This window comes from Drosophila virilis, chromosome 2 (assembly GCF_030788295.1).
Source record: "Drosophila virilis strain 15010-1051.87 chromosome 2, Dvir_AGI_RSII-ME, whole genome shotgun sequence".
Lineage (NCBI taxonomy): Eukaryota > Metazoa > Arthropoda > Insecta > Diptera > Drosophilidae > Drosophila > Drosophila virilis.
The window spans coordinates 30071147-30097074 of NC_091544.1; the positions used below are offsets into that span (position 1 = coordinate 30071147).

A 25928-nucleotide genomic window follows, 5' to 3' on the forward strand; every position below is an offset into this window, starting at 1 on the left:
TCCAATACGGTAACCGAATGCAAACAGTTTGCTCTGCTAACATAACACAGATGCCTCGTCTCAAGCGCTGCCAATTTGTGCAGCACCTGATTATTAAGTATTAAGTCAAGGGGGCAAGCGAGCAGCAGCTAAAGTAAAGGCAAAGTGTGGGATATAGTAGGTCGGATAGGTTGGGTGAATTTACAATGTCATCGCATCATAAACATGAATAATTGCGTTGCTTAACGGTCTTTGAAAGCTGTGGAGAACTTAGATGAGCTCTAGCTGCTGCTGCTTTTACAGATTTTCTTCGAATGCGTTGTTCGTGCGCATCGTGAAAGTGAAAGAGGGAGTTGGTTTGGAAAGTGTGTTTGTTGCGTGTGTGTGTGTGTGTGTGTGTGTGTGGGGGGGGGGGGGGGGGGGGTGGTATTATGGTGAGTACATGAAAAGTAGCTTCACAATAGATAGCACAACATGCGACACTTCTCGGGGCAGTCAAAGCCATTGACAGCCATCGAACGCAGCACCGAGATTCATCTCAATGACCCAGTCAAACAAAATTTCACAATATCTATTCGCATTTCTGAGAGCTACGCGTGGGTTTATCCGGTTCTCATTTGTAACTTGGTTTCGCTTGCAGTCCAAATTGTTGGCCCTGGCCCCAACTGTACATGTGTATCTGCGTAATGCGTTTGCCATGTCGAATAAATAGGTTCGTTTACACAAAGCAGATGCAGTTGCATCAAAATATTACTTTGAAATATTGATTAATGCGTCGGGCTGCTCAAGTAGATTACATGAAAGTCGGAGAGAAAGCTCTTCGATTCCATTTCAAATGGAATTCTGTGCAATTATCTTGTTAAAAGGCCATGCAACTAATTCAACGAGAGCCAATTCAAACCTGGTTTCGTTGAAGCTCTCACAAACACTACTAACGCATGCACACACAGTCAGACATTCACATGCATATGTTTAATTAAACTCTTTGCAATCCGCCGGACAGAACACATATGTAAGATTCACATAGAAAGTTTTGTCTGGATCTGCGTTTGGTATGAGAGGACATACATATGTAAGTACATGCATGTATCCATACCACATATGTTTATAAATTAATAGTTTTATAGTATTATTTTGATATACACACACAAAAGTAAAGAAAATATTTATATATTCAACTGCCGCGATTCCCGCTAATTAGTTCTGCTGCACAGGGCAGGGGAATAACACGATTTATGTGAAGCCCCAACTTGGTGTTAAGATATATCCAAGTTACTAAAAATCAGAGTCTTAAGCTTTGCGTTCACAACATGACATGATACGAGTTGAAAAGTTTTTCCAATTGGATTTACGAATTGTGGGTGAGTAGTGTGGCGTAATAAACGTGTATTTGTTATATGGCAAAAGTATTTTAGCAGCGTGGAGACAAAGCAGAAAGTTTCCTTTGGCCAGGCGTATTTTTTCGCAGTGCACAGAACTCAACAGCCAGAGATATTGGTCAACAACTAATAAAACTTTGTACGGCATTCAAAGAGCGAAGAGCACGAACTCGTATGGTTTTCTGGTTTCGGCGCAGCAAACAGCACCTGACTGTGGAAAAAACGTATATAAATATTTGAAAAGTTGCAAAATGTAGCAACAAATACAAATACGGCCAGAATAAGAAGAAAAAACATAAAAATATTACTAAAAGTGAGCTGCAAAAAATAATACAAACTAATTGCTGGAAATAAAGTTTGTCGTTCAAAGTGGTTTAATGTGTAAAACGTTGGCGATTCAATGCTATGAGTTCTATTAAACTTTTTTATACATCTAGTTTTTCCACTGCAGCACCCAAAAGTTGTGCAAATTGTTCGGAATTTTTAAATTTGCGCTAGGACTTTTTTTTTTTATATTTTTTCAGCATGAATTTGTGTGGGATTCGGTGGGTATTTTTTTCCCACTTCAAATTGGATTTCTTCTGCGGAACCGTGCACTCAATTTCGGCTTGGATTATCGCTGATGTGCAATAAAATGAAATGTGCTAAAAAGTTTTGAACTGGACAAAAGTCGTTGCCATGGAGTTTAGCGTGAAATACTTTTTCGTATGTTGGTAACAACAAGCATAGTAATAAGAACTCTTGGAAGGTTAGCTGCTAAACGCCCTAACTAAACAATAATGCTTATAAATTAGATTCATGATAATATACCGAATTTAAAGGTTGTATTCTGTCTACTACTTTCTTGGTTTATTGCATGGTACAAGTCAAATGCTTATTGTATTGTACATTGCTAAGCCATGCACTGTAAGAAAATTTTTCGACTTCTTAATTGTACAGCGTAGTGTGAAACGTGAATTGTAATTTAAAAACTATTTTTCTTAAACCAATAACTAGTTAAAAATGTTTATTCATTAGATTCGCATTGTGTGTAATGATATTTACCTTTTTTAAGTGCATAAATAAATTACGTTATCCTTTTACTCGAAATGTGCCGGGTCGAAGTTAACATGAAGTTTATTTTAGCTGTGCTTAAGTCTTACTCACCTTCAATTGAGTTGCTTGCTTTGCAAATACTTTTATTAGCGTATAAAGCAATTTCCAACAGATTTGGCAACATAAATTAGCAACTTTCGACGCTAAGCGTTACCCTTTCCTGGCGCCACGCCCAGCTAAACGGCCCTTGGCCCTCCCGTTCGCCTGTTTGGCCCCTAAAACTCTGTTGAGTCGTGACCTTTTTGGCAACATTAAAAGTGATAATTTCTATTCACACAGAGCCACTTGCAAGGGCTTTTATTATTTAATTTTCAAGCTTGTGCTAATAAATTAAGCACAGCATGTGGCAGCCGGCCGCCCACTCACAGCATGCCACGCCCATTACTGATGCCCCTGCTGGTGCTGTGCAATATAAACGAAACACAACACATGCAAAAACTACAAAAGTACGAAACTTTTGTTGAAATAAAACCCTGCACGTTCCCTTTGCTGGCTGTAGACATTTAAAGGGATTATGTGCCAAGTTTCCAGCTAGCAGTTCCTTGGCTCAATGCCTGCTCTGCTTCATAGTTCGTTGCCTTTTTCCTACATCCAGCTCATGTGTGCGCGTGTATCTTACGCTTATTGGATTTACCCGGGCTACAAATCGCAACTAATAAAAATCACGCAAATCTTAAGCCAAATAAGAAAATGGTTAGAAAGCGGCTAACGATGCTGCCAGCATTTTAGCCGAAATGTTTTTATTCAATTACGCGTGTGAATTATGCAAGCTTTACATAGAGCACACTTCCAGACGGCCCACAGACCCATACACCCCCCATACACCACCCTGTTTGGCAAGGGCAAACATTTAGAATAGACTAAAGCCACGCCCGCTCTTAACTTGCCTGCTATTTTTTTGTTTTTACAAATTAAGCAGTTAAGCCTTGCACCATGCACGCTATAAAACAAGCGAGTGCGACGTGTGCTGTGATTGTTCGACTAAGAGATACCCAATAAGTACGTTTATACACATCTTTTAATGTAATTATCTTTGAGAAATGCAAAATTTATATCCTTAAGCCCAACCTTTTTTTGGTTTTTCAGAAAAAGTCAGGAAATTATTGCATATCAAACTTTCTTACTTTGGTTAGTACGTTCATAGTTGAATAAGATTGGACAAACGAATAGAGTATAAATGGCCTCGAAAGATCCCTAATGATAGTTTTTTATATGCATTAATACTTTCTGAGGCTTGATATGCCACCCTCTATTACATTTATTAGCAGAACTGCCCTTTCCACACACTTTTATTGATTACAGGGTATATTCAAAAGAGTCGTCTGGCATGTATTCACTTATGCTTTGGCAAATTTGCATAATAAATCTATTTTCAATGGTTTTTTTTTGTCTGTGTGTGTGTGTGTGTGTGTGTGTGTGAGTATGTGTATTCAGCTTTTATCTATCGTTCGCTGTCTTTACGTATCAATGTGAGCATTATAAGACTTGGAGTTCTTTTATGTAGTTGCCAAGCCATCAGCATATTTGGTTAACAGCTGTGCATGACTGTGTGTGTGTGCAGCCATATTTGTTTCGCATAAGCACGCATACATCCATCGCATGCCATTGATCCGGCGCCTTAACTGCCTCTTAAAGTCCTCGTTATAGCCATCTTTTATGCAAGCATTTGCCAGGCGCTTTTGCGTACTTTGTATTTTTGCGTCGACAGCACTTTTTTTTGGGCAGTGCTTTAAGAAACTTCTTTAAATCCTTTGAAAAAAAATGCTAAAAATTTATCGTAAAATAAAATAGAGTATTTTATATATTCTTTTGACATTTTTATAACTTTATTAGTATTTAAATTTTTGCTTTCCATCTGGAATGCGCGTTTTCTGTTTGTTTTACAAATGTTTGTTAAACAGTTTTTTACCAGTTTGTTTTATTTGTTTTTTATTTTTATTTTTTTTTTTAATTTTTGTTCTATTTCTCTTGCTTTTCTTTACGTTTTTTGTTTGAGACTTTCGTGAACTGTTTCGCGCTTTTTTCACTCGTACACATTTCTAATGCAATAAAATTTTATTAATTCATGTTGTAATTATATGGTTTTGGTTTTTCTCTCCTGTTCAATTATCCAGCACACTATAAATATGCACATATATATATTTCGGTATTTTTTCTGGTATTTCTTGTTGTTTGCTATATGTATTCTAGTTTTACATCATTACAATTATATATATAAGTATATATATATAGGCATACACATAAGCTATGGAGCTATAGAGTTTAACATAATCATTTCATTTACTATATTATTTATTTTTACTGCCTCTGAATATGTTGTTGCTTTTCTGTCTGTATTTATTTGTTGTTTGATGTTATATAATTTACAATTATTTTTTACATGAATGCAAATTTAACTGTTGTAATTTTCGCACTGTTTCATTTTAATGAACTGCTCTATTGCGCACTTTCGCAACTCGTTTTCATTTTTAATTACATTTTCGACATTTACTAGTAAATAGGGTGCTTAAAATTAAAAACTGAACAATTTATTTGGTATGTTTTCGCGCTTATACACTCTCGTACTAATTGAATTTTTAACTATATGCAGTTTTCATTTGTTTTCGCTTTTTATTTTGTTGCCATACCCTGTGGCCATGAGCATATGTTAAGGGGTTGCCTGACCTGTTCAAACTCAGGTATGTCGATTTTTAAATGCTATATGTTTGACATTCGTAATGCATGTTTTCCAACAAAATGCGAACGGCAAAAAAAATCATAAATAAAAAATTCTTTTAATAGGGTTAAACTAATCATAGTTTTAATTAGCTTTGTGGAATTAGAATCTAGAATTTTACCTATAAAGTTTTCAGATTTGGATGCAGGGCATCTGCTAGTTAAGCGCTCTCTTACCTGTTAATGCGCTTATTTTTGTTTTATTTTTGTTTTATATATATAGTATTTTCATTTAATGTTAATCGCTATATAAATATTTATTTAGTTTAGTTATGCACATAACAAAGTAGCTGCAGGATTACCATTAACAATACCATTCTTTTTCTCACCCTAACAGTTCTGACTTTGCAAAGGTTTTTAGGTTTTTGCTATTGGATTTGGCTACATAGGTTTTTCAAAGCGGCTTTCGAGAAGGGTTTCAAATTTTAAGCAATACCCAAAAAATGTTCAAACCCATAGTAACAGTTACATGTACATTATATAAAAACAGCAAAATATATCAATTTATTAGTTTTATTTTGCAAATGTATTTTTGCGTATATTTTATGCTATTTGAATCAAAATTGTTTTCGGGTTAGTTGTTGTATAGCTAGACTTTTTATTATTTACACAAATACACAATTTGAATTCAGTCTTTGGAAGAATAACATTTATATCGGTTTTATACATACATATATATATTTTTTATAATATTTTTTTCGCTACAAGTTGTGAACGTTTGTCGAATAAACACAACATTTTAGTAAGTTTCTCTGACTTTGAGTTGGTCCTAGATAGAACTGTATTTAATTTAAATAATGATAAAGTAAATAAATTAAAATCCAACTCAGGCATACAACATGTTGTCGAGTTTTTAAATTATTTGCTTTTTATCTTAGCAGTGATAATATCTAAACTTAGCCTCACTTTGATTATATACAATAAAATTTCATGTTAAAATTAACTATTTAACATATGTGGATTTACATTCACAGCGGGCAGCAAAGGTAAAGCAAACTCTGTTAGTAAATGTAACACAGTTGACTGACCTAACAGCAGGCAGACATACAATCACTCACACACACTCTCATACACTCTCACACACGAACACACACGCAGTTTGAAACAGTTTTGTGGACTGTGCGCTAAGGGATCTTTACCTATAGATCACATTTGAAACGCACCGTCAATTAATGTCACACACGCAGCTCATCCATCAGCGGATGTTGTTGCTGCTGCTGTTGTTGCTGCTGCTGCTGCTGCGACTGTTGCTGCTGCTGCTGAGAGTGCTGCTGCGTTGTGGTGGCCACAATTACGGGCACTGTGGGTGGCGTGGGCACTGGTATCAGGCCGCTGGCCGTGGTCAGCACCGTGGTCATGCTTTGATTATGATGATTCTGCATATGTTGCTGATGCGTCACCCCGTGCGGCTGTTGCTGGTGTTGCTGCTGGGCGGGAGAATGTTGTTGCGCCTGTGCTGCCTGCGTTTGCTTCATGCAGCTCTTTTTGGTCAGCGTGCCGCATGGATTGCCCAGCACTTGCAACGCATGTGGCGGCGGCAGCATTCCACCAACCGCACCCTGGCCCGCATCCTGCATCGAGGATTTCATGTGCTTGGGCGGCGGCGGTGCACGATGCGGTATGTCCGCAAATTCTGGCGGCGGCAGTTGATGATGCTGCATGGCATGATGATGCGACAATATGGTAGCTGGATCGCTTTTCGCGTGTATGGTCAGAGTTTCCAGATCGCCGCATATGTTGTTGGGCATCTGGCCATTTTCCTGCCGCTTCAGCTTGGACTGTGGGCGCGGCTCGTTCAGCCGCGTCTTGTCCCGCTGATAGTAGACGCCCGCAAAGATAAGCACATTGAGTATCAGCAGCGAGCAGCCAATGGCTATGGTCACACTCAACGCCGTGGAGTAGGCGGCAAAGCCATCGCTATCTTGGGAAGCACTAGCCGCACCGCCCGCATGCTCTGCATCCAGCATATCATCTGGATAGATTTTACCGCCGCCGTAGCGTGTGCCATTGCGCTGCAGCGAAGACGATGGTGAACTCAGGTTCAGTAGCGAGAACACCTGGTTCGTGAATATCGTATAGTTGCCCATGGCCGCTGCATTGGCGCCGCGGGACGTGTAGGAGGGATTGAGGGGCTTCACGGAAGCATCGCTGGCAATGTTATTGTCCACATCGTCGTCGTCATGCAGCTGATGATGTGCAGCGGGCACATTGTCGCCGCCTGGCTTGTGCAGGTCGGGTATTAGATTCAGCCAGAAGGAGAGGCGATGGGCCCGATAGTGATTCTTTAGTTTCGGCTTGGTGTCTGCATGGCGAAAGGAGATGGGCGTAATTAAATTTTTTAAATTGGAACTAGCTCACAATTGCACTAATTCAATATATTTTATTAAATATATTTAATAATTTATGCATGTATCAAAGATTTAAATAAGAATTTAGTCTAATATCAAACCAATTGTCTAGTTAAAGTAATAGAATATAGTACAAGGGATTCTTTTGCGCACAGGTTCGCTTAGTTGGAGAACTAGTTTATTTGGATAAAAATCAGAGTTTGCACTGCTTCATATTATATATTGAGGTTAACAAAGAACTAGATCATATCATTAAATGCACTTTTAATTAGACATTAAAATGATAACTGATAACTGGAATTATATTTTAGAACATTGAATCAGTCCAACAGCAGATGAACTACATCTCCTGCATACAGCTATCATTAGTTAATTTGATCAAATTTTAAAACAATAAAAAAGTTTTTCTTTCTTTCAACAGTTGATGAACTATTTTTATTAAACGAGTGTACTCAGTCTGCTTATTTTAAAAGCTCATGGGTTAGCCCACTTAAGCTATTTGTTTTATAGATCTATCATTTTGTTTCGTTTACTAACACTTACCAAAGTTCAAATACTTTTTGTGAATACTCTCGTAGGCCGTCCATTCGATGGTCTTGTAGCGACTGCGTTCCTGTCGGCTGCCGTGGTCGGCTTCCATTTGCTCGTTTGGATTGCTATGTTGTGTGCGTAAATTGTGGCATAGATGAGTACATGCACAGTTGAGGTCAATGGAGAACGCAGAACCAATGAACACTTACCCAGAGCGCACAAAGTTAGACCAGTAAAACATAACGACCTCTGATAGACTGATTTCGGTTTTTGTATAGTTACGAGTGAAATGATTTAAGCCACCGACGAGTGGTGCCCCAAAGATATAAGGTAAATCCTCGCCATGAATGCAGCCCTGACGCTGTAAAGTGTTAAATCAACAGGTTGTGGTCTGAACAACTGAGCAACAAAGATATTTTCGGGTATCCTTAAACTCACCTGTGGATAATCACCGAAGCGCGTCTGATAGTCAAATACATATAGATACGAATTGCGATGATCCGCCGAATGTAAGTCCACAGTTTGTGCTGCTGGTGCCACCACCTGGGCATCACTCAAAGCCTCCAGGGTTTCATCGCTGCAGGCCAATGAGGGAGAGAGCGACACAGTTTGAGTGAGACCAAAAGAGGCAAGTATTAAAATAATATAACAATTTTTCGTTGTAAAAATGTTATGGCTATTTGCCGCATCGTGTTGCATTCAAGTGCGCAACTAACACGCCACTTTCAGTGCCACTTTAAACGCACTCTGAATTTATTTCCTGTCCGATGGGGAGCACACCCCTCACGCTAAAGCAGCCTCCAAGCGGCTGCCTTCAAGTTAGTTCAACGTTAGTTAAGCCTATTTAGGAAAATATTCCTTTGCGTCTGATTTGCTGTCATTTGGTTTTCTTTTTTTTTAGCTGCCTTTGTAAGTTTTTCGACTTTTTTTTGCATGGTGTTTTTTCTTTATGCATTTAAAATGCACTGTCGCTAAATTTGAATAAAAACCATTTGCCACATTTGCATACGTATCTCTCTAGCTGCAGTGACAAGCAAGAGTCTAGTATCCTGCTATTTCGCTGCATAATATTTTATATGCCAGCCATAAAACTATGTTTAAAAAATAAACATTTTTCTTTGTCAGTGACAGCAAATTTTGTTGTTGCCGCTGCCAAACGAGCGCCTCTTGAAATGCACTGAACCTTGTCTAAGTGAAATACAAATTTTTATTTTTGCTTTTTTAAGTCGGAATTCAGCGTTCGATAGCAATTTTCCGCCTGACACGCCACAAAGTTTATGTAAGTAAACATAAATAGTTTTTTGCAATTTCAAATACCTTATATAATTCAATTATGCAACAAAATATTTAAAATTAATTGTACTTTTAATCATTTTTATTTATTAATAAATTTATTTTTTTATAAAATTGAACTGCTTAATTTTTCGCATTTGCCCTGAGAAAAATTATATACTTTTAGAATTTCATTTTGTTTTTGTTTTTTTTTTTTTTTTAAGTTTGATACATTGTATTATTTTAGTGTGTTTTTATATTCTACTTTTTCCTTTGGTGTTAAATTTTTTATAATTTTTAGAATATTTTTGTATTTATTTTAAAATACAATATATTTCACATTTATAATTTTAACTATTATTAATCTTGTTATTATTATCACTTTTATTTTATTTTTATTATTATTATTTTTATTTTTATTATTATTATTATTATTGTTATTATTTTTAGTATTTTGAATCATTATTTTTATTTAAGCGAAAATAGATATGGCATTAAGAATTCAACTCCTTAGTCTGGCCACGTGGCGCGCATTTTGAAAAGGCTAGACTTGCCTTTATAAATATTTACGTTGATTGTATTCAGCACTGACTTTCTATCAAATCTATTTGAAATATGCGCACGACTCTCTTTGATAGGGGCCAGCAACCACCCACCCATCACCCAGCCACCCACTCATCCCCAGACCCACTCGCAGTCTGTCAGAGATCAACCGTGAACCGTTTGCTGCTTCAATGCAGGCAACTTAACGCACGTTTGCACAACAGCTTTTGCATAACTGGGACAGTCAGCGGTAGATGGGCGGTGGGGTGGGGGTTATGGAAAAAAAGAACACACATTAAGTATACAACGTGGGCTCCGCTGTATGTCTCAAATTCTTTTTACTTATATTGAATTTAGGCAAATATATGTATACTGCTTAAATTATTCATGCAAGGAGCTCGTGATTTTATCAAAAATTCAAGAAATACCATATATAAAATATATAAATAGAGTAAATGCAAATGCAATACAATTATTGCATACAATTGTTGTTGTTGTTGTGTGCATTTTGGCCTAGATGCAAACATAAATATTGATAAAAATCAAAAGCAAATCATTTATGATTGCACATGTGAAGTTAAAGAGAAACCGGGGTGCACATGCTATACAAATTGAATTGAGCATTGAATATTGGGCATCGACTCTTGGTCATTATTTGTGAAGACTGACAGTGGGACAGGTAGAGTTTCAGAATGGCAGCAGCAAAAAAATTTGCATTTTATTTGGCATAAGATTGAAATCAAGATTCATTTAAGCCGCTTTAATTGAAAAATCCCTCGCCACCAGCCACTGTTCCCAGCTCGATGTGAAGGTAAGGAACATAGCAGCTCGCATTTAATTAAGAACGAAATATTTATTTGGGCGCGGCGCACAATCACAGCCGCAGGTCGTTCTTGGCACGATGGGTTGGGTGGGGTGGATTGTGAGGGGGAGGGGGGGGTCAACAACAACAATAACTGGGCTTAACGTGGAGCAAACGCAATTACTCACCGGATATTAATTGGATGCTGCACCGGTCTCTCCCAGTCCGTGTATTCATTGACAATCGTCGCGAATATCTCGTTCAAATGGAATGTGTACGTGTTGCGTACGTAGGCCTTTAAAATTCTGGAGCGTCGATCTGCCTCGATGCCATATTGCACGTCGCCGGAATTGAAGCTGAAAAAGGATTCGGCACGTGTCACGCCAGCCATCAGGTCGTATCTGCAAATGAGCAATAAGTGCGTAAGTACGTGTATCTGCATCTTATGGATACCCAATTTGTACTTTTTCCTTGTAGGTTTTGAGTATCTTGTTGAGTTGCCCATAAACTAAAGCCATATTTGGGGTTGGCCTTACAGAAATGACCTGGCCGAGGTCTTTATTAGTTATGTTGAATAGTTTGTAAGTGTTGTTAAATCATTTGCTGTTACCAAGTAGAACAGAGGATATATGGATTCGAGGGAAGTGTTTGATTATACTCGAGTCTAGTGGCGAATTTGCTATGTCGTTTCTAGTTAAAGAGTAGGCGATTTGGAGTACTAGTTGAATTCCTATAGTTAAATCCTCCACAAAGAAAAACCCGAATATAATTTCACCCTGCAGTTATATGCAATAATATTTGGTTTATAAATTTGTAGGCTACCAGTTTAAGGTGCACAGCTTGTGCTTAATAACGTATTAAAATGGAAACTGAATAAATTGTTGCCACTCTTTATATTAGGCACCCTTTATAAGGGAGCTATCTTCAATAAAACTTACTTAAAAACCAACCTCAACATTCTCACTTATTTGTATACGAAACTGATTACAGAATATTGTCAAAACAGTTTACCCAGTATAGCTTAACTGTCCAGCAGCATTAAGCCCAGCCACAAAAAAACATTGCAGCAGAGCTGAACTTTAGCTGTGCCGCAAGTCAAACAAAAACTCTTGACAAACATGATAACTCAAGAGCTAGTCGAAAAATTTGTTTGTTTCAAGCGTTGCACTTCAATATTTGCCAAGTTGCACTTAAAAATTTAACTCTGCTTTTCTGCATAGATAAAATAGTTATTGCTTTGCTTCTGCTTGTTGTTGGGTGGATATTTGGTTGGCTACTTTTTGGGTTTGGATTGCATTTTATGTAGTGCCAGAAAGTTGTTCTTTTTGCATATGTTAATGCAATTCCTTTTCAAAGTATTGAGCAAGCATGTCTGTGTGTGTCTCCTTTGGTATCTGTGTGTGCTTGTGTGCATGTCTGAAGGTGGGGTTGCCTTGGCCTCAAAGCAAATTGCTTCTAAATGTGCACAAAGCAATATTTATGCTCCTTACGTAACTTGTGACTAATAGCCTCTTGGGCACTGACAGCTACAAAGCGCTGAGCGAAAGAATGAAATACTTTTTCGCTTAACGGCCAATAGCAGCAGTTGCAGTAGCTGGCAGGCGCATCAACTGGCAAACTGCAGCTCAGCAGATCTCAAGTGTGGCTATGCTAGATGCGTTCATATAAGTACATATATAAATGTACGGTAACAAGTACCATTCTAGTTAAAACTAGCTGCTCTTCTTCATTCTAGATTCTTAAACTGCAGCATCAATTCCCAGCAGGTAGCTTGCTTTTAAATGAAACTGATTTTTCTTTGCTAACTCTTTGAGGCAGCACTTCAGATATTGCATTGCATTGTTTATTATTACACATAAGCAATCATTAAGCAATGCTCGTTTATGTTTATGTTTCTTCGTAATTATTATTTTCAATTACTTTATTAACAATTGTTTTGTTTTTGAACTTTAATTTAGTAGAACACTATAAGCCCTTATTTATAAGTTTATGGGTTAGCTGGCTTCAGGTCTAAGTTTTGATTCTAAGTTTTGATTCTTAGTATAAGCCAATATATATATGTCTAAATAGACTGATCTCTTATTTTTCTTAGATTATCTACAGACAATTACTAATCCGCATATTATTTTCAATTAATCCATTGAAATAAATTAAGCTTACTCGCTGAACTGTTTAAGCCTTATTCAAGTTAATTGATAATAAATATGCATATACATACTAACGTTGTATGTATACTATTTGACAAATATGTAGTCAAAATTTTTTTAACAGACACTCCCATAAGGTTAACACCCCTATGAGGAGCATAAGAATTGTATTATTATATTTCATTTTCATTTCTATCATGATTTTGTTTATTTTTAGTATACTTAAACGGGGCTGTCAACTTTTATATGTTTTTAAAAAATTTATATTCTATTATATTCTATTCTATTTTATTATTTTATGTTATATATTATAATATTATATTATTTTAGTGTTATTTTATAGTCTATAGCTAAAATATTTGTATGTACTCCTCCTTATACATTGCCTTTCATATCACTCCTAACCCTTTTTGTATAAGCTAAATTGTTTGCCTCGCTTAAGCATTATTTGCTTTTCGGATTTATTAAACATAGCTCGGCTTATTTATTATTTCATTGTACTACTATTTGTTGTTTTTTTAACCAATTTCCAATTATAAATTTCGCCTCATAGTGGCGCAAATGGCGCATTAATTATGAAATCGCAGCTAATTAGCTGTTAATAATATATATTAACAATGCCTAATGGCATAGTACAAAGTGCATAAATCAAGTGACGGTGCCAAAAACAATAGGCCACGCCCACAAGCTACCACATTGCAGCCCAATCTCAGTTGATGCCCCTCTACCCAGCAGGTTGTAATTGTATTGCAAAATGGAGTCGCGCATTTGCGTGGTTAATGTGCATAAATTAATAACAAAGCGTATAGGCGTGTTGTTAGTGTGTGTGTGTGTGTGTGTGTGTGTGTGTGTGTGTGTGTGTGTGTGTGTGTGTGTGTCTGTGTGTGTGTGTGTGTGTGTGTGTTTGTGTTTGTGCGTTACAGTATGGTCAACATGGTGTAAGCTCTAAGCTTATCGCTGCCTAAGCTGACGCCATTTTGAATGTTTGCCGCGGCGAGATAAAATCTTTGAACAGCACGCAAAACTCGGCAAAGTCGAAACTTTAAATTAATTACATTGCATACTTTTGAGCAGCAGCTCAGTTTGTAGCTATGTGTGTGTGAGTGTGTGTGTGGCTTGTACGGGTTAAGGCAAAAATAATTAAACAGCGGCTGGGTAGGCTGCGCAGCGCCAAACCGCAAAAAACTTACCTTGACAACTTGTTAATGGCTGTTTTTCTCATTAATACTGCATTAATTAAAAACGCCAACACACACACGTGAATGCGCACATGTGTGCATGCGTGTATGAATGTGTGTGTGTGTGTTAATGGCGTCAACAAACATGGCAGTTCACAAGTGCAAGTCGTCGTCGTCGTAAGTGACATCAGCAGCATCGCAGCCGGGTCGATGGATGAAAAAAAGAAAATTGACAGAAATATTAATATATTTTAAGTGCAAATTTAAGGTAAGCAATTTGATGATCTTCAGCTGGCCGAAGCTTAAATACACTTACTAAAAAAAACATACACAAATTAATGCTTATTGCGGTAAATTTAAAGCTTACGTGAAATGTGATAGATATTTAAAATTTTAAAACATTTCAATAAATTCAAATTTGATATACAATTCTGTTTATTTAAACACCTGGGTGATAAGCAATATTTATGGACTTTGGAAAAACAGAGGGAGTTGTTTATTATTATTAATATCCAAATGCGAATACTCGTATACCTAGCTCTCATGGATTCATAAATCGCACGGACAGATATACATTGCTGGAGCTTGACTTTATGGCTATTATTATTTTAAATGCCAATTATTAAACATCTAATATTTAAAAAAAGGTTTCATTAATGTCTGTGTATTATTTATTTTAAGAATTCTGAATAAATGGTTAGTAGGAGCTAAAGTATGATCCAAATTTTAAACATTGTATTGGTTAATCGAGTAAACAATTCATGCTAGCAGCTCAGACGCAAATTTAAGTTTTAAGACTTCTCTACATCTTTTTGATACATTTATTAAAATTGGCGACAATTTCCTTCATTCAGGTGTGACCAAAGCACTCACCGATTCAAAATACCTTACAACTTGAAAGCGTTTACATTTTTCACTCACCAATATTCTCCAGTTGACCGGGCGTGCCCCAGCCGCCAGCTGCAGCGATGCCCGCCTCGCCACCCAGCCCATTGCCGGCGGCGGTTGAAGCCTGCGCCTGGGCCTGGGCGGCGGGGGAGCCAGGGCGTGGCGGCACATAGTCGCCGCCATCAATGACAACGCCATCGATGCTAGGCCCAAAGGCGAAACCAAATTCTGGCGCTCTTATGGGCACACTGAGGAGCTGCTCGAGTGTCTTCTCGCGCAGGCACTTCATCAGATGAGCATGTGGCAGGTCCGAGGCGCAGTTCACGTGATGTGCCACAATGGCAGCGTACTTGGCGGGATTGCTGACCAAGGACCAGGGCGCTAGGCCCGAGCCAGACATAAGCATGGCCCGATTAAAAAGCAGACCTTATAATTATAATTTTAAATCATGAATGGAAATGTGAATTGTGGTATGTAGTTTTTTCTATTATTCTGCACACTTACCCTCCGGCACGGCCATGGATGAAATCAGAAAATGCACACAGGCTGCACCAGTGCCGTGTCCGGCGAGTGTTATGCTATTCGGATCCCCACCAAAGGACGCAATGTTCTCCTTTAGCCAGTGAAGGGCCGCAATGATGTCCATCAGGCCGTAATTAGCGGGCAGCTTTGAATAGCGATCCGTGTTGGCATTCAAAAATCCTGAAAATAGTTGCGGCCATGCCGCATAATTCATCAGCATTTTCTTGCGCATCGATGAGTGGCAGCAGCAACAGCAGCAACGGCAGCAACAGCGACAGCACCAGCAAATGAAAATTTAATCGAGAATGGCGGCTCAGCGATTTTTCTACTATTTAAAATGTCAGACACATGGGCGCAACACTTGTGAAAATGTGTACAGTCACGCGTACAAATCATGATGTCAGCACTTCCGTTTCCGCAGCAGCAATACCATGATGAAGAGAGAAGGGCGGGGTGTGCCGGCGGCAGTCGCAGGCATTGCTTCTAAATGAGGTCACACTAATTTGGTGTGCATTTGAAATTTTACCATGGGCAGAAAATACGCGAATTGTTGCGTTACGAAATGTTGGAATGCAATTAAATTAAGGTTTAGTCGAAAGAGCTACATTTTCGATGTACATTAAACTAGCTGCCTGCAGTAGTTGTTACTTTTATGATTGTCTATTTACAAAATACAAATTTTAAAAAAATATATATTTCCAATTGTACATTAAACTGAAAACTATATATTTTACATAATTAAATATACAAAATCAATATTAATATAAATATGGAATATTAAATTATATTTTTTAAATTTATTTGTTTTATTTATATATAAATATTTAATATTTCTAAACATAAGAAAATATAAGGAAAATATACACACAAATTATATAAAAAATATTTGCAATAATCTTAACTTAAAATTTAATTGTAAATTTATTATTATAAAGAAACTGACTTGTAAAAAATGTGAAAATTAGGTAGAACATAAGTTATTTATTTCATTGACGCCAAATTCTGCGTTTGAATGTTTTTTTAATTGTTATTGAGATAAGAAATTCTTTATGTTTATTAATTTTTATTATTTTTATTAGTGCCATTTATGAAAAAATTATTAAGTTAAAATCTGCATTCTTTTAAACATGTTTTTTGTTTGTTATTTATAATAAAAAATATTTTTGTATTTTAATTTCAATGAATTTTAATTTCATATATTTAACTTTAGATGTAGTTTTCAAATGTTTTATTTTTTATGTTTATTGTTTTATATAAGTCAATAGTTATATTTATAGTTTATCTAGTATTAATTTTTAATGCAGCTAGTTCCACTGTGCTGCATATACTTTTTCATTGGATGCTAACTAAATTAGTTAGATTATGGAATGGGCATTTGCCACGTTTCTGTTGATGCTGTTGCTTTGGTTGCTGTTGTTGTTGTTGTTGTCGTTGTTGTTGCTGCTGTTGAACGGAAGTGCAGCCGTTGCTGCACTGGCTTAAAAGCGAATCGGCCATTGGACACGTTGCAAGCGTTTGGCTCGTTTCGCAGCACTTGCTTGTGTACAATGAGGGCAGCATATCAATTAGCATTAGCATTTGAGTGTGTGCGAGCACTTACCAAGCACTCCGAGGCGATAATTTATGGTTACCACCAATATTTGTCCATAGCTGGCCAGCACAGAGCCATCATATGGATTGCCGCTGTTCCACTCATACGATTCGCCATGCACAAATACCAGCACCGGATACTTGGCCGGGCCACCATTCGATGTAGTGGATGAAGAGCTGCCAGAGTTGCCACTCGTGGAGCTGCCACTGCTCGTGGCGTCCCGGGAGCCCACTAGAAAATAATTTGATAAAAAGGAAAAAAAAAAAAATTGTAGAATATGTTTTCAATTGCAGATATCGGCTGAGTTTTCGGTTCAATTGTTTTTGGATCCAAAAAAGGGGTAAAAAATATAAATTAAATGTGTTTTAACTGAGGTCGCCTGCGGTGCAGACAGTTCGTAATGGTGCCTGCATTTTATGGCTGCCATCGAGCCTAATGTTGAGCTTTGATTTTTCGCAAGGTTTTCAATTTGCATTTAAATGCTTTACTGCAAAATTTCAGCTTGAATACAAACTTCATGTTGGCTATTAATCAGCATTGACCTGAATGTCTTAGGAGTAAAAAACCAATTGCCTGTCAAGCGTCTTAGAATCAAGGCAAACAAGGCCCTGGCTTGGATTTGTTTGCTGCAATCCCAAGGCAAATGAGCTTCTAAGCCCAAAATAGGCAAATTACTGGAAAACAACTCTTTTTGAGTGCCGATCCGAAAAGTCAACGCAGGTCGTACCCTAACCTGCGGCACGTGTCTGAGCTCAGCACATTTGTACACTTTCGGGCCGACAAAACAAAATCAATGCTGCCAACTCTGTTCGAACTGTAAAAAGGTTGTGTAGTTATATGAGCGTGGGTATTAGAAGCAGGTAGAGTTGGGCAAAGGTAAGGACTTAAGTGCTTAAAGTTTAACAGCTATCTACGAAAAAGTTCAGCTAAGTCAAATAAAACTGATCAAATAAAACTAATATCACTTTATATTAACAAAAGGAGACGTTTAGCAATGAGAATCTCAGTCGACAATCAATATCAATTATAAACTATTTGTAATATGCATATTCAATTTTTAATAATAATAAATAATTATTGTTAAGCGCAAATAAGAAATTGACAGTAGTTTTATGTATATTATAGGTACATATATTCAAGGAAAAATGTTAAAGAAACGAAAACTAAGCAAATAAGATACAGATTTTTGATACCTAAGAAGCGAATTATTGAAATACCTAAGAGCTTTAGGCCATTTTCTCAATTCCCCCACCATTGTTAATATGCACACCCTTGTAAATACCCCTCAATGCCAACTCAGGCTCTCGCTTTGTAGAGTTAAAAAGGTACTGATTTACACCAAAATACACAGTCAGAGCATTGAAAAATTTGATGAAATTTGACTGTTTGAACTTTGCGATAAATTTTTTCTAAATGTGTTTCATATAGATATGATAAATCGATATTAAGGTTAGCATTTGCTTAAGGAAAACACTTATTTTTGAATATATTGATCAGTTTGATTTGATTTGATTTTAAATGTTATTCGAATCAGATCGAGTTTATTTCCGATAATCGATAGCTTACTCCGTTTCCAAGCAATCGATATCGATATCCTGTTTTTTGGGCAATTTCGGTAAATAATAAAAGCTAGAGTCACCGAACTTGCCATATAGCTTCTAAAATAGAATATATATATGCATTTGATGTTGGAAGAAGAGGGTTCAGGGTATCCTCTAGTCAGGAGCTCCCGACTAGAAACTCTTACTTGTTTTATATGTACATGTTTGGCATATTGATAGTCAAACACCCCAGATTGGCAAAGACAAGTCTTGCCAAGCTAAGCCCTACATAGATTTTAAAGCTGCTCTACTTACTTCAAGTTTTATGCAACTAAAAATACGAAATTGCACTCAAAATGCATTCATCAAAGATACACACCCGCACACAGGGCGAGGAGTATCTAGTGCATTGCTGCATCTTTGGCAGATACATATCCATATCGCATGTATCTGAGTGCATGTATCTGCACGAGTCAGCAGTAGCAGCCAGAGCCTTGCCACATGGCAAGCTCGAACAAAGGCCACAACAACAAGAGAAAAAAAAAAAACAAAAGGAATATGAGCCATGAATTCTTTCGTGCCCACATATAAAACTGTGTTTTTTCTCCTCTCAGTTTTTCATCCTTTTTTTGTGTGTTCATAGCATATACACTGGAACAAAAGAACTTGCTTATCAAAGCGGAAAAAGAGTTGTTTGTGTGTGTGTGAGTGTGTGGGTGTGGATCTTGTGTATTAGAAGTGGCAAAACGAGCACCATACTCCGCTTAGAGGCGGGTCAGGCAGCGGCAAAAGCAAGTTACTGTGTCAGTGACTTTTATAAATAGCGTCAGGCATGACACGAGTCACAGACAATGAATGCCACAAGCCCAACTTGCCACATCAAACTTGCTTAACTGGCTCAATTTCTCACTCTCTCTTGCTACCCTTTTCTCTCCCTCTCTCTCGCTGTTTCCTTCTATCTCTATCTCTCTCTCTCTCACTCTCTTTCTCTCTTGCACCATCTCGCTTATAGTCGCATCTCAGCAATGTCAATATCTATTTAAAGTCAGCTCCTCGCACAAAGTCACATTCACACCTCGCATGGCGCTAATTCAATGAGTTTCATTCACGACCTGCTGCTGCTGTTCCTGTCAGTCGTCAGTTCTAGCGAGGTGTAAAGTTAATGGCTATGTTTAAGCCAATGCTCACACACATACACCTACACACATGCCCTAATTTAAAGCCACAAAATTACAGGGCTTTGGCAAAACTTTACATATAAATGACAGCCGAAATTGGAAATTGAAAAATTTATCTGAAAAGTTACCTTTCCACCTTAAAATTTTTAAAAATTTATGTGTTTCGTCAGATTAAGATAAAACTTAAATGGTTATATAAATATATATATATATATAAATGTATAAATATGTGCCATATACTTATATATATATACATAAAATAATAATAATAATAATAATATTCATAATAAAAAATAATTAGATATATTTTTGTTATATGTTTTGTTAATGTTTTTATGGCTTTTTAATTTTCTGTGTAAGTTCAATAATTAATAATAATAACTTCTATCTAACTTCTATTAAAATAAATATTATAAATATAAGCGTCAGGTTTTTGATACATTTGCCTATTTATTGCAAATTGTTAGCAGTTAAACACTTTTTTAAACGATTTCGCTCTTACAGTGTAATTTGCTTCTCTTTTGGTATTGTAAATAAATAATTTGCAGTGCCTCACAAATGAGGCGCGAAATTAGAGTAATTTGTGGGGCCGAAAAGGCTTAGCAACCGCGCAACATGCAAACAGCATTTAAAACTTGTCTTGTACACCATCAAAAACTAAAAATAAGAAGAAGTAGAATGTAAGCCCAGGCAAAAAACTTTTGATAGCATTTCAACAGGGCGGGGCATGACAAGCCTGGCGACGTCTGTTCTGTTGCTGTTTGCATGTCGCTGCACCCGGGGGTGCTACTTAACCAAAGAACTTTATGGCAGTCCCGAAAAGTCAGCAGACATACAAAAACCTGGGTCCACGCCTCCCGAGCGAACGTCCATAACCGCCCAACCCGCCAGCCGCTTTCGCATAAGGCAGCGACAACTGTCTTTTATGTTGCCTAAAAACTTGTAAAATAGTTGCTTTGCCACGCCCCGTTCCGCCCCGACCCAACTAGTTTGGCGCATAATTTTAGCAAATGTAAATATTTTGTGCAAATAAATAGAAACAAATTTTATGTACGTGCTGCATGTTGCTTGGCCTGATGTGGGGTGTCATAACAAATGCGAAGACAAGCGCTGTAACTGGCAAAAACTAATGCGACTTTCGGGGCATGTTAATAACTCGAACATGTTTTAATTCACATGCACGCTTGCTCTCTGCCACGCCTCTCAGCCCAGAGGAACCCTTAAGCCCATCTACCACCCTGTAGCAGCTAGTTTGCCGTTTACCCTTTTGTCATTTATTTGCAGCGCGGGTTAAATCTCAGCACTGAGTGCCGAAATGAAGACACTGCCACGTGGCAAGTGGCAAGTGGCAAGTGGCAAGTGGCAGGCTTCAGCTGCCTAAACTTGCACCCTTTTTGCTGTGTGCCGCTCGTGCCGCCTGGGGCATGTTTCTTTGCAGCAGTCAACAGTTTTCATGTTACGCCTCGGCTCGCATAAATTTAATCATATTTTGTGGCTACAATCTGCATGCGCATAGGGCCAAGGCCTAAAGCCCACATAAACGTAGGCTTTTCGGGAAACGCTGACAGTGGGATGGGGGTGTGTGTATGTGTGTCTGTGTGAAAATAATTCCTGGAAGACTTTAATGAGTGCAACTGAATATATATTTTTGAGGTCTATATATGCAGCGCAAATGGCAAATTTAAAGTCAAGCTAACAAAATATTTAATTACATTTCTTGATGTTACTTTTAGGTATTAAATATTACTCGCCAAATTTTAATTCATGTGAATGGAAAAATATTAAAACATTCTAAAGAAGTTGAAAATGAAATATTATAGAATTTTTTTTTTAACTTTTTTAATAAATATGAAAGTTAATGTCCTTTAACTGTGTCTCTCACGTGTGTGAGGATAGTGAAGCTCGCAAATGCCGAGCTTGTTCAAGATATTTTAATAATCAAAAGACTTGTCCATACAAGAACCTACATTTTAACCGTAATGCCTATGGTAACCATATGATAAAGTGGCCCGGTGCCTGCAACAAAAAGACGAAGAAAAGTAATGCTTCGAGACAATGGCCTTAAAACTGAGAGACAGATAGACGGGCGACGACATGGCTATATCGACTCGACTGTTGAAGCTTATCTGCAATATATATACTTTTTGCAGTCGGAGATGTCTCTTTCTATGCGTTAAACTTTTTATGAGAAAATGTAATACACTCTTCAAGGATATTAACGAATAAGTGAATGTTCAAACGGAGCCATATAAATACATATTAATTATTTTTACTTACGATATAATTCATTTTTTCTTTTTTATATTTATTTTTCTTTAATATTTAATTTAGCATATATTTTTGTTTATTAGTACCCAAATTTGTTAAGCATCACGCACCAGGCACCCAAAAATGTAAAAAAAAAAAAGAAAATAAGAATCTTTTATAAAATTTAACTACACAATCAATCGATTTCTTTGCAGTATTCTCTCATAGAAAATAGTATAATTGCTGGAAAACGTTTATTGTAGATCAATTAAGAGAAGACCAGTAAAGAATTAAAAATAAATTTAAAGAGTTGTAAGTAAGCAAACGTAAAGTATTTTTTATTAAACCTGTCAAACACTTGATTCCATTAATTTTTGTAGTTTTTCCTGAGAATAAGTTTAACCTTTTTTTAAGGAAAATAGTTAGAAATAACACAACAATTTCTTTTAGAAATTTGCTATTGATTTTGTGCTATTTTCATTGGTCTTAAAACTTTCAATTGTTTTTTTTTTCACTTGCACACACACACACAAACATACACACACACACTTTCACAAATATACAGTAAGATATGCGAGACAAGAAGCATGTAGCTCAGTCAAAGGCTGCCTGGCAGGCATTTACAATACGAAACTAGGTGAAATCAATATCCTTAAGTCATTGTCTTTCCTTGCCCCAGCTGTGCTTTGTCATTGGCTGTCTGGCTGGGCTCCTTGATATCCAACTCGAGAGAACTGAAACCCATTCATAGTTCTACTCGATTGTTGGCTTCGAGGCGATGCGGCCACAGTTCTCAAGAAATCTAGCCCATTTCATTTTATGTTATTTGGTCGAAAACTCATTTCGTTACGCCGCAAGTTTAGTTTCGACTCTTGTGCTACAGTGAAATATGGCGACGGTTGAACCATTCACAATCAGAGTAGCGGGAATTTTATAAAGTATGGGGCAGGAGCAATCAACTTTATAGTTATGCTAATAAAATTTGACGTAGATTGTTAGTTTTTGAGTGGTTTGCTGGAATCAGGCTGTTTTTGCATTATAAATGCATTAATTTTCTAATTTCTTTTCTATTTTTAAAGGAAAAGTCATGATAACCTTGACAGTATCAATTAACAATCATATAGTTATTAGATAAATAAAGATTCAAAATCTTATTTGTATGCAAACCTTTTTAGGAATCTAGCCATTTTAATTTTTAGTTTTATTAGTATTAATTCTATAGTACTAAGGCAACCTTTCTACCTTATCCGAAGTCATGCAGTAAGGTGTTATAATGGAGGAATAGAAGGCGCTAAATTACGCATCTAAAATTTAATATTACCTAAGCCCTGATTTGTGATAGTTATTGAAAATAGTTTTAAGATATATAGTGTATTTAAAATATGATCGGAATTTTTTTGAATTTCTCATCATTCCTTTTGAGATTCTCTACTATTGAAGTACTACCGTAGCTGCAATTTGAGGTCGGGCCATATTTTATTCAAGCGCCACAGGTTGACTTTAAGTGCTGGTACAACATATTTGTTGACTACACAAAAAGACTCACAGTAAAACAAGAAAAAAGAAATTGAAACTCTAAAAATATTTTTTATTTTTATCGATTTAATAAATTGCGCGTTTTCAGCGCGCTTCGTTTTTTATGTCTTCGATTTAAGGTTCGACGCTTCTGGCTTGAAAAATGTGCGCTAAAATTTGGGTTTGTGAGGGTTTTTTTTCTTTTGTAAGCTGACACAGATACGCTCACGGCAGAGTTTTTTTTATTATCCTTTGGCTTTTTGCACTAAACTTTTAGCTTTTTTTCCGGGACAAAGGACACGGGACAAAGGACATACCGAAGTGCATTTTTAGTTTTGTAGTTTATTACTTGAGCTTCAGCTTTTGCCATTTTTAATGCGTTTCGATTCGCCCGTTACTCGTTGTCTGGGCTCCATTTTTATACTGTGTAAAACTTGCTGTGAATTTGTTTTGCTGGCTTTTTATTTTATTTTTCCTTCTGTTTTTTAAAGTGTGTCTATTCAATCGCACAAATTTGGCTGATTGAACTTTGTGGGCGTAGAGCGAACCAGAGGATTAACACAGAACATATTTGGCCAAGTTTTCGCTGGCAAAAACTTTACAGGCGGTGTGTGGCGAAAAAACATTTAAAATACGTTAAGCATGTGCCTCGAATCGGTCTTAAGCCTAAATTTGGCATAGTCTTTTTTTTGCCTATAAATTTTATATAAAGATCTTGTATAAACAAGTTTTTTGTTTCTATAGGAATAAGTGCAGCGGCTGCATTTAGCTTGATTCCGCAGATCAATGCACTGATAAGAGAGCATTTACCCGAAAAGTGGCCTGATGCCTGGCTGTAGAAGCGCCAGAGAGCAACAAGACCACTACGTTCACCCCATTGGTCGTAATGCGTTTGCTTCCGTTATCTTAGGTGTGTATCCGGCATGCTTTGTGGATGGATTTAGATGAGAGAGCATCAGCCTAAAAAGTTGTGCACTCTTTATATTGTTGTTGTTGTTGTTTTGTAATGAGAGCAAATGCCGGCTTAGTGTAGCCTCGTGCTGAATGAGGTAATTTAGTCTGTGCGCGTCTGCCCTAGTGACCGATCGTAGTTTCTGTTAACTGTTTTCTAATCAAGCGAAACTAACTAAAGAGAAACTTAAAATGGTGTTAGGCGCGATTAGCACGAGTTATGAGTGCTTTAATACTGTTTAAGATAAGTTAAACATTCATTTTCAGAGCAAGGCTTTTTTCTTAATAACATTTTGGCGCAAATGTAAAACGTAAGCAGAGAGAGAACAAAAGAGTGATTGTGAAAGAGGGGTAGGCAGGTTCTCTTATATCGTTAAGCCTGTTTTGGTTTTACTTTTGTATATTTGGCATCGGAACGATCGAAATTTTACGACAATTACTTATTAAGTACATAAAGAAAATATAATATAGCACAGTTGGCAATTTTTACGGTCCAGTGCGATTGTAAATTGAACCTGTTGGGAGACTAATGTTGTATGAGACCGTAGAGTTCAGTAAAAATCGATTAGCATTTCTGCCAACTCTTTAGCTAACTCAACGTTTCCTTGCAAACCTTTTATTAACGAGCTAAAATAAATATAGAATTGAGCCAAACATAATATTATACATTTTTTAGGTTTCTTACATGTAATATATTTCGATTTAGTGATACTTTTATGAGCACTCCATATTGATATTTTCCTAAATGCAATACAAAAGTATAAAAGTATAAATACTTGAAAGCAAATAAAATACCCTCAAGTTAGTTAAACCAACTTTGGTCAAAGGCAGTGCAAACAAATTTTTGTTGCCTGGTGTTTAACTTATCTGAACAAGTGAGCATGTGTGTGTGAGTTTAGATGTGTGTGGGTAGGTAAATGGACTGTTGAATGCAAAAAGTCATTGAAAGTTACAGTTAACTTGCAAGTTTTGAACAAATTTAATGCAAAAGTTTGCCTATGCCATACATAACATGCGTTCATGTTGGCCAAAAGATCCCCAACGAATTTGCTGAAGTTTGTAATGCTTGAATTGCTTTTGCCGACTTGCATAAGCTGACAACTTTTGGTTGAATCATTGTGTATGAGGTAAGTGCTTGTTAAAGTTGATGTTAAGTATGGTTAACTAGCTAAACAGATTGAGACAAAAGCTTTTACAAAAATATATCATACTAAACCTCTGGCGTAGTCTTTGTTTGTGAGCTTTAGGTTAATTTACATATTGTTTTTGTCAGGTTTGCTTTTCCGTTACTTCTGAAAAGTAATACTTATTTCTTGGGTCAAAAATATGTTGAGCTCCGAATGGGCTATCTAATCTTTGTGTAATCGTTATAACAAATGCCAAGCCTGATAATGGGTATAAGCTCAACATGCGAATTTTGCCTAACATTTAATATATTGCACGTACTTAACATATATGTTATATAGGAACCGCAGGAAACAAACAAAATGTCAAAATGGCTGCCAG

General features: G+C 36.8%; 1 protein-coding gene across 1 annotated transcript in view; it reads right to left on the reverse strand.

Moving 5' to 3' along the window:
* Nucleotides 1-4269: 4269 nt before the first annotated feature.
* Nlg3 (Neuroligin 3) overlaps nucleotides 4270-25928 on the reverse strand; it is a 90777-nt gene continuing 69118 nt past the window's right edge. Inside the window, exons 5-13 of the mRNA XM_002056403.4 lie at nucleotides 17000-17221; nucleotides 15382-15579; nucleotides 14911-15303; nucleotides 14002-14038; nucleotides 10853-11065; nucleotides 8486-8624; nucleotides 8257-8408; nucleotides 8060-8172; nucleotides 4270-7470 (exon numbers count right to left, since the gene is read on the reverse strand). Of these exons, the coding sequence (XP_002056439.2) occupies nucleotides 6344-7470; nucleotides 8060-8172; nucleotides 8257-8408; nucleotides 8486-8624; nucleotides 10853-11065; nucleotides 14002-14038; nucleotides 14911-15303; nucleotides 15382-15579; nucleotides 17000-17221 (2594 nt within the window). The 3' untranslated portion in view covers nucleotides 4270-6343. The remainder of the gene's footprint in view (nucleotides 7471-8059; nucleotides 8173-8256; nucleotides 8409-8485; nucleotides 8625-10852; nucleotides 11066-14001; nucleotides 14039-14910; nucleotides 15304-15381; nucleotides 15580-16999; nucleotides 17222-25928) is intronic.